This window comes from Echiichthys vipera (genome assembly GCF_963691815.1).
Source record: "Echiichthys vipera genome assembly, chromosome: 19".
Lineage (NCBI taxonomy): Eukaryota > Metazoa > Chordata > Actinopteri > Perciformes > Trachinidae > Echiichthys > Echiichthys vipera.
In genome coordinates, this window is record NC_139844.1 from 9,267,758 (window position 1) to 9,277,265 (window position 9,508).

The 9,508-nt window shown below is 43.0% G+C and overlaps 1 protein-coding gene across 1 annotated transcript in view; it reads right to left on the bottom strand.

Moving 5' to 3' along the window:
• fam184ab (family with sequence similarity 184 member Ab) overlaps window positions 1-9,200 on the bottom strand; it is a gene marked incomplete at both ends in the record, with an annotated part of 143,909 nt that extends 134,709 nt beyond the window's left edge. Inside the window, one exon of the mRNA XM_083934711.1 lies at window positions 9,036-9,200. Within this exon, the coding sequence (XP_083790837.1) occupies window positions 9,036-9,200 (165 nt within the window). The remainder of the gene's footprint in view (window positions 1-9,035) is intronic.
• Window positions 9,201-9,508: the final 308 nt, after the last annotated feature.

The following is a 9,508-nucleotide window of genomic DNA, read 5'->3' on the forward strand; positions in this document are numbered from 1 at the left end:
TTGGTTAAAAGCAGCACACATACAGAATTCAGCAATGATCAAACTCTCTGCTGTTTCTCTTCCAACTGTAATGATGTGGATATGCTGTGCATCTACAAACACAACTCTGCACAGCTGCTGTTGCCCACAAGCTGCTGCCCTTCAATATGGCCACCAGAAGGACTGTTGCATCACCTGAAAGCCTTCACAGTTAAACAATTCTGTGCAGAACGAGGCTTGTTGTAGGCAATTTGTTACAAGATTATGATTTGTTACATACTGCTGGCTCATATAAAGGGAGGGGAATTCTGTTATTAGTGCTCGTCATCTTTCGTTTCTCTCGCTTTAGGTTTGAACAAGCCAAAACATCACTGAGCCGAGACCGATTCCTTCTTCTCTGCGGGACAGCTATGAGCACATGTTACAAAGGAAGAGGAGAAAGAGGAGCAGACTGGGGTAAGACACCTGAGGGATCCTTTTGGAGGAGAAAAATCAGCTTTTTGTCTCTACCTGTGTGTCTGATCCTATCTGAACCTGCTCACTCCAATGCCTAATGACCAGAGAGGCTTTTAAAAAGGAAGTCTTTTCAGCACTCGCTTTTTTCATTGTATTTAGTCAACAATTCTATCTTGAAAGATTATGTCTTGATGTCAGTAATCAGAAACTTCAGAAATAGATCCCCCGGGGCTGATTCAGGACAGCAATGATACACCTCAAGTTGCGGAGAGCCTCGTCTCTCCGCAACTTAAACAGAGTCATTTGGAAATACTGCTGAGGCCGTCTAGGGTTTGCATTTTAGACCTTTGTTGTGGATTTCTTTGATTCTTATTGACAATATGCAGTATTTAAATCTTACAGTAATAATTAAGGCCATAGAGCCACCATTGGATTACATTTTTTCCAAATAACACACCCCATAGCGATTATTTTCTGAACTTCTAATTGGAAAGGCAAAAATGGATAGCTTTTGACAGGGTGCCAAATTAACACTCACCAAGTGCCAAATGCGAGCAGTTTTTCAGTTTAGCGAGATAATCTCATGTCCCCTATCGTTAACATTGGCCCACTGCAAGGTGGCTGGAGTTTGTGAGCGTGTGCCCGTCAGTGTATATTTGCGTATGTCAGCTTGCTCCCAAAAAGCTCTAACACAGCTTAGCTCTCTCTACTGGTACTCTAATGTCTGAGTTTCAAACGCACATTAAACAGGTCTGCGGCCAGCAAGCGTTAGAATATAGGTCGTTATGTGGCAAATATTTACAAGAAGTCAGTCAATTGTCTAAAGGAAAGCATGCCCACGAAGAAAAGGAGGACAAAGAAGCAGAAGGACGTGGTAAAAGAACATTTTGTGAGAAATGCTGTTTTGGAGATAACTGTGTTTCAAGAGACTGGCTCCAGTGCGGTGATGTTGTGATAAGCTGTTCCGTGTGTTGCCAGTATACTAAAGACATCATCTCCCCTCCACCTTGGTAGGTAAGTGAAAAAGCTAATGTTGGACCCTGACTTCTGAATACAGCCACGAGTAAATGTAATGTCATGGCTTAAAAATCCTCAAACCTTAAACTGATGGTCGTCATTCAGTGAATCAGTGAGGCAGGTTTCACTGCAGCTTTTACAGTCTGTTGAGTACAATCCCACCACAGCACGAGGGGATGAGTTCTTAGGTCATCTCATAACAGTGACAATAAAAACACACTGGCTGTGTTTATAGACAAACCTCCATCATATTGGAGGTGGCAGGAAGACACAGACCGGCTCTCGTGAGACTTTCCATGATGAAAACCGAGTATTTGTGTGATAAATCACCCGTATAACAGCCGGTCCTGCTCCTGCTGCAACATGTAGCATTTAGCTTCTGGCTGTCCGAAGGCTGAGGGGACGTTCAAGGTCAAACATTAAGAGTGAGTCATCAAATCATCCTCCATACACACCTCGCGACTCTATGAGCCACCGCGTATCTGTGTGCGTCCAAGCGTGTGTGTGTGTCAAGTCAACAGGCATGTCAGCAGAGTTTTATTTGTACTGGATAGTGCTTGAGGCCAATATGCACCTCTCTCTACCCATATATCTCTTCCCGTCTTTCTGTGTGTGTGTGTGTGTGTGTGTGTGTGTGTGTGTGTGTGTGTGTGTGTGTGTGTGTGTGTGTGTGTGTGTGTGTGTGTGTGTGTGTGTGTGTGTGTGTGTGTGTGTGTGTGTCTGTGTGTGTGTGTGTGTGTGTGAGAAAGAGAGAGAGAGAGAGAGAGAGACAGAGACAGAGACAGAGACAGAGAGAGCGTATGTAGGCGTATCTTAATGAAATCTGACAGTGAATTGTGACAATCTGTGAAGGAGCCTCCTGCAGAGGTTAATAAGCTGTACTTCTCACGGCAGCAGCAGGCTTACACACACACACACACACACACACACACACACACACACACACACACACACACACACACACACACACACACACACACACACACACACACACACACACACACATATCTCCTCTGTGTTTTCATTCTCCTAAAATTATACTTCGAAAGTACAAAGTTGAAATTCATGGCCCAGCCCTTTCAGCTGCTGTGAGGGCCAATCTTTCCAGTTTGTCACCTCCATAAAAGACTCTGGGCCTGAAACCGTGACATCACTCCTCCTGGCACTTCCTGTTTTCTGTGATAAATATTAGCTTAGAATGAGATGTCACTCAGCACGCACGCACGCACACACGCACGCACACACACACACACACACACACACACACACAGAATTCTCTGTGGGGAAAACAAAATCAGTCCTTTTTCCTTACACAGGAAGTACGTCTAAATAGCCAATTTACCATAACTGCTACTAATCGCTGTCTTGGGGCTTTGCTTGAAATTGTCGTTTATCTCCCTGTTGCATTGTTACAATAGGAGCAGATGGAGAGGTGATACTGGCAGTAATATTAGCAATACATTAGTGATAGACGGATACATCGGCTGGCCGATATTATCAGCTAATGTGTTTTTATGTGTATTGGCCGATGCGGGCTGCTCCTTTCGCTGATAGTTTTTTCCCCGTATTATGTACATACAGGCGTCCACAGGTAGCTCTGTGTTGCTGAGAAGCATTTGTAAGTTAAAAAAAAAAAGTTTTTTTTTTTTTAAATGCAGCCTCTCTAGGAAGTGTCATTGGAAAAGTTATAATTGCATAAGGTATTTATATTTTCTTTTGCTAACATTAGATTTTTTCACAACTAAAAGTCACATTTAGTTTAACAGCAATAAGTTAGCTAGGGTGTGATTGTTTGTGTTGTCAGATCTTGTGAGAGTGTGTTGCTGAGACAGAGGCAGTTCAATTTCTCCTTATTTTTCATCTAAAAAATGGCCGTGGTGAAACCTGCGTGACAGCGATATAGGAATTTTTCCGGGCTCTATGTGTGAACGCAAATGTCTGATTCAGATGGACCAGACGTAACCCTGCCAGCTCCCTAGTACAAGAGATGACGAGATTCAAGAAGTCGTGTCAGAACCGACACCAAAATCACCAGACAAATTCAAAGAACAGCAAGCAATTCTGAACCGGCTCTGTCGGTGCGCTGTGACCACGTCATGCCTTCCCCGCTGCATGTTCCACCCAGGCGCTCTCCCTCGCCTGAATCACGTAGTATAAGGCTTAAAAATCCCCACTGAATCAGCCCTCCTCAATTCCCGAGCGTGGAGCAAGTGTGGCATGTTGCACAGACCATCTGCTCTCTAACCCTGCCCGAGCTCCACAGATCACTGCACTACCACCCCTGGATTATGGCATCAACACAAATCTTGGCTTTAACATTGCTGCCAAGTGATGACAGCGTATTTGTTTGGGTTTTCAGCCTTTGCTTACAGTTACTCAATGAACGGGACTGATACAGACACATTTCTGGTCAAAAACATCCTATTTCTGCACTTATGGTCTTCACAAAATGGGATTATTATCAATATTGTCCATGTTTATTCACTAGAATCACTTCTATTACATTAGACAACTTCTCTTGCTTTAGACTGGATAGCAGTTTGTGTTCAATGACAGTTTTGGGATGAAGGATGCAGAAAAACATGAATACCAAATGACAAATGATTAAGCCAGAATAGGAATTCATCCAGTATCAGAGTATAACAACATCCAGTCCTCTAATTATCTTAGTTGGGATGCGTCTGAATGTTTTGCACTACAGTACAGATCATAGTTGAGTCATACTCATGCATACTCAAGTGGAATCATCACTGGATTCCAGTAGTTTCCAAGCTTTTTTTAAAAAACAACCCATAAAGATCAAATCTGTCATTTTCAGTTAAAAAGTTAATATTTGTGTTGTGTGGTGTATTGCATCTGTACACCCACAAATATAGTTGATTTCCCAGTGTCTGCTCCACTACATCATAAAGAACAGACAGGAGTTCAGTAGCGTTCAAGACCAGGCAGGAGGGAGGACATGAGCAGACGATGTTGTGGTTAAATGTTTCTAATATATAATACTACTTTGTTAAAATGTTTATGTACATGATGAAGATGTGGTGCAGCAGCAGCTACGCAGAATATGACTTGAAATCACTGTAAACACACAGGCAAATAAACTACAGTATTTCACTATTTCTGTCTCTTTCAATCCCATCGTCCAGGAATACATGGAGAGTTCAGAGGTCTATTTCTGACTCACTTTGACACTAAAGTCAGTCAGGCATCGTTGATCTCACACACACACACACAAACACACACACACACACACACACACACACACACACACACACACACACACACACACACACACACACACACACACACACACACACACACACACACACACACACGCGCACATGCACCCGCGCACACACACAGATACCCACACGCACATGCACACGCGCACACACACACAGACACCCACACGCACGCACACGCACATACAGCTTGGTTTTAAGGACATGCTGCCCGCTCTTTTTCCCAGCGCTCTCACAACAACCAGAAATCAAGCTTATTCCTTTAAAATACCTCAGCTCACTTGCACGTCATTGCCCTGAATAATAATTCATATAAAACTTGTTGCCATAGCAGCAAAACCCCTATATTGCATTCCTTTTTGATAGAGACACTACAATAAAAAGGCAAACCCATCAGAGAGTATAACTTATGAAATACGGCTTTCCAAAAAATTATGACAGCAAAATCCTTGCGGAGCCTGAACTACACAAAGGGCCGGGAAAGCAGCTTTTATGGGATTAAAAATTACTGCAAGAAGTCTTAAATAACAGCAGCAGCAAACAAGTCTTGCATCACCAAACGTAAAATTCAGTGCCACAGGAGAATAGCAATCACTGACTGATTTACTGACAGGGCATGAAGTCCCTACAAAATGTGTACAGAGCCAATGTTTGAGTCAAAGCTGAACTGACAACTGCTGCACACTGTACTTTTGTGTTGGTGCATTACTAAAGAGCAGATAATCATCATAACTCTGAAGGTTCAAAAGGAGGGAAAGGCCAGTCAAAATGCCCCCAAACATAACAAGGAAAGGAACAAGAAATTCAGAATATGAGAGTGTCAAAACTAAAGAAGGGAACCGCTCTTGATCAATCACATTATGCAGTGTTTAAAACACAAAAAGACACTCAGGATGAAAGTAGGCCAGTCAAAGTATGAGATAAAACATTCAGATGCCTCAATCACACTTGAGTCATCCTCAGACACAGCAAGCTGGAAATCATTCAGCCTGGAACGTGTCAGAGAGCCGATCAGAGATTTCAAGGTTGCTAGTTATTCCTGAATGCAGCTCCGGCCCCGCAGAGATCAGTGGTCAGCGTGAGCAGATGGCCTGCATGCTATCGGCCCTTTCCCCTGCTTTGTTCTGGATTAATATGACAAGGCACGGGAGAAACTGGAGGCTCAGATGGACGCCTGTGGGAATCATGTGACCTGAGAAACGAGAAATACCTTTCACTGTTGTTTGAGTTGGTACAAACGAGCTGGAAATATTGTCCACCTCAGCTTTTACCTGGTAATAATTCTGATGCAGTCAAGGAATAATTGTATGAAATATCGAACTAGAACGCAGAGTGTATTGTCATTTGAAATAAAGCTGATATAATAAGCAATGTTGTAATCGCTATGCTTGAAATCCATTTTTTTCCTTTGCGATGGATTATTCAATGATTTATTTGATGCACATGCTCAGTCTCAGTAATCTGTCATGCACTCAACCAGTTGTCCAATCCCTTTACAGCCACAGAGAAATGCCCCTAACACTGGTCCAACAAACACAAAAACACTATCAACACGGCTTTAGAACACTGCATGATGGTGCATTCAATGTCAACGTGTAATCAAGTAATCACTTAAAGGAGTCTATAAGCCTGGCCTGTCCTTTAAAGAAATGACCTAAAAATGGGAAGAAATTAATTGTGCATTAATAATGCATGTAGCACAGCTGGTGAGGCAATGTTTTGTGCATACATTTTCCCACCAGGCATTTTTTTTTTCGGTGTTCTTGTTTAGCATTGCTCTGCACCCTTTTTGGAAATATGCAGGTCAAAATAAATCTGAGTGAAAACGGAGCTAAAACTAAACTCATTTATCATGGAGGGAAAGTCATTTAAATGCTGTTGAACCAGCGGTGAGGCGTTGAGACATCTTCATACTTTTCACTTTTCAAACAAATTCGACGACTGTGTTAATAAACCAATGCTTCCTGGGTTTGTACCGGAGTCTGCAAAATAGATTGAATTTAGCCACCTGTCTGTGACACAACTATTCTGATTCATTATGTAAAGTTAAAGAGCTTTTTCCATTTTGCCATCCCAACCACCAGTATCATTTTATTTTGCTTTATTTCAAATAAATTACACAAATAGGAGAAAGCCTAGGTTGTTTCTTGATTATAGTTGGTTAGTTCATGGGAGGGGCATGTATGCATTACTGTAAACAATCCATTATTATCAACATTATTATTTACAGTATTCACATAGTGATATAAGAGGCGGACGGTGGTGTGGTGGTGTGGTGGCACTGTCGCTTCACAGCAAGAGGTTCCTGGTTCGAATGCCGAAGGCCGTGGGGCCCTTCTGGGTGGAGATTGCATGTCCTCCCTGTGTGTGTGGGGGTTTTCTCCCGCTTCCTCCCACGCACGTGTTCAGTTAATTGCCCGTCGGTGTGAATGTGAATGTGAGTGTGAATGGTTGTCTGTCTCTGTTTGTCTCTATGTGCGCCCTGCGATAGAAGTTGCAATAAGAACTTCAAGCATAGCGATTACCAGGATGTACCCCGCCCAATGTCAGCTGGGATCGGCTCCATCAACCCCGATAGGGACAAGAGGTTGAAGATGAATGAATGATGAAAATAGTAAAATTACACCAAAAAAATGAAAGAGTACACACAAAACAAGAAAATATGTGTTGAATAGGTACAAGGATGTTCTGGTGTGGAGAATTGGCTAATAAGGTGAAAAATACTTTGTTTTCAGTTCAATGTGACTCTTAAGTCTGCAGTAAAGCTTGGCACACACCTAGCCCAAGGCTGCTGAATTATGATTTTTTTCTTTCAGCCTCCACTTCCTTAGCAACAAAGAGAAGTACCGAGAGCACAAATCTTATGTTAGTTTCAGTAGAAAGTCCTTGGAGGATATAACCAAGTCAAGGTGTCAAAGCCTTCAGTAGCAAAGAGGAGGCATCTCTAAAAAAAAAAAAAAAGAAGCCAGCTGCAAACGTGTCTGAGCACCGCTAAGACCTACAGCCTGGTGATAATGACACACCAGAGCCACAAACAGGCTTTGACCCTGGCTGAATGTGCTGGATGGGTTGCTACTCTGTGTTAGAAGTTTGAACCCTGTCATTTTGGCAAGTGAGAGATGAGAGCGCTGCCCCCCGGGGCTTAAAAAACATTTGAAACGCCCTTGAAAGCCCACAGGTACGGTCTGTGCAGAAATGTAACATCGCTGTCAGCTGGGCCAAGACAAATTAAATGTTAAACTCAACTAATTCCTATTAATGAGCTCCTGAATCTCAACAGCACACATTGTCCAAACTATGCTGTGTGAATACATATAAAAGAGTGATGTACATCAAAAGGCAGATTCATTCCAATTCAACACATACACTCTGGCGTAACAGGGGAATAGCAAAGCTTATAATACAATATTCCAAGCAAAGGGGAGGGAATAATGGGAATTGTGTGACTGCAACAGGATAATGAAATGCCCAGTTATCAACAAGCCTGTGTCTTCTGTTCAATCTGTGTCTCATTACCAGGATCTGCGTGTCATCATGAAGGATCAAAGTTGGGATGAAGTACCTTATTTATCTGCATGATTATTCATAAGGCCCCCAGAACAACATTAACATGGGCAAGTCAAACCAAATGCCAGCCCAGCCTGTGTGCTGCTGCAGGGGATTAATGACTGATGTGATTATTGTCGGGGCTAATGACCCGATATTGATGGATGCAGCATCCGAACAGACCGGGTTTGCCTTCAGGCGGCTCGTACATGTATCCCGAAGCGAGCCGTTCTTCCTCTCCTAATAAGAGGATTTGTTTTTCTCCAAACTCCGCTGAAGGATTTCACCTTTTTGAGGCTTCTTTCCTGTTTGACTTCAATGCATGTTTTAATTACATGCCTGAAGACATCATAGGAAACAACTGTAGTTGCCTTTGAATTCGGCGTGTAATTAAAATACAAAGCAGCATGCATATGAATTCAAATCCAACTTTAACCATTAGTCACCTCGTACTCCCCACTCCAGGATAGGGATGTAATGAGCAGCGTGAATTACGTGTAAATGCTAATGAACTGGAAAATGTGTTGTTTGTTTTTTTTATCTTAAGAACGCCGAAACTACTACATGACTCTTGAAATTGAGACAAAAATCTAAATATTGCTAAATAGTACGTGTGCGAAAAGCTCCCAAATACGAGATGAATGACTAAATAGGTGAAATTCCTAACGGAGTTTGGTACCCTGTTCTCTCACAAGAACGGGAGGTACCGTCCCGGGCTCTAACCTCACCCACGGGTTGATGCACTGCTCAGGGGGAAGAGTGAGGGGGACAGGCCGTGTTATTAACTCTCCTTACCTTTGTTAGCTGGGCTATTTTCTTGCTCATTTTCAGGTGCAGGTCTTGGGTATATTCCATGGCAATGCCGGTCTGAAAGGACATGCTGGTTCCCGTGGATGAACTAAATTTCCCCTGACCGGCAGGGCAGTAATACTGCTGCTGCCAACCCGACCCGGTCGCCATCTTCCGATGATGATGCTTCGGATGCTTTAGAGAGAGATATGGGGCTGAAATAATAAACTAGAGAGGACTGGGACACTGTCGGGTTTGAAGCCGCTGTACAACAGCAACAAAAATCAAATCAAATATATGAAGCCTTTTTAGCCCACAAAGTGTTAACATTTGGTTTCATTTTTGCTCGGGTCTGCTTCCGTTGTCAGCGGTGTGAGGTTTCGGGTCCTGTCTGCTGTCACCTGCCGCTGATGTGGAGCTGTTTTCGGGGGCAGCTGTTTTCGGGCTCACCCCGGTCGGTCACCTTGATGCCGCAAATG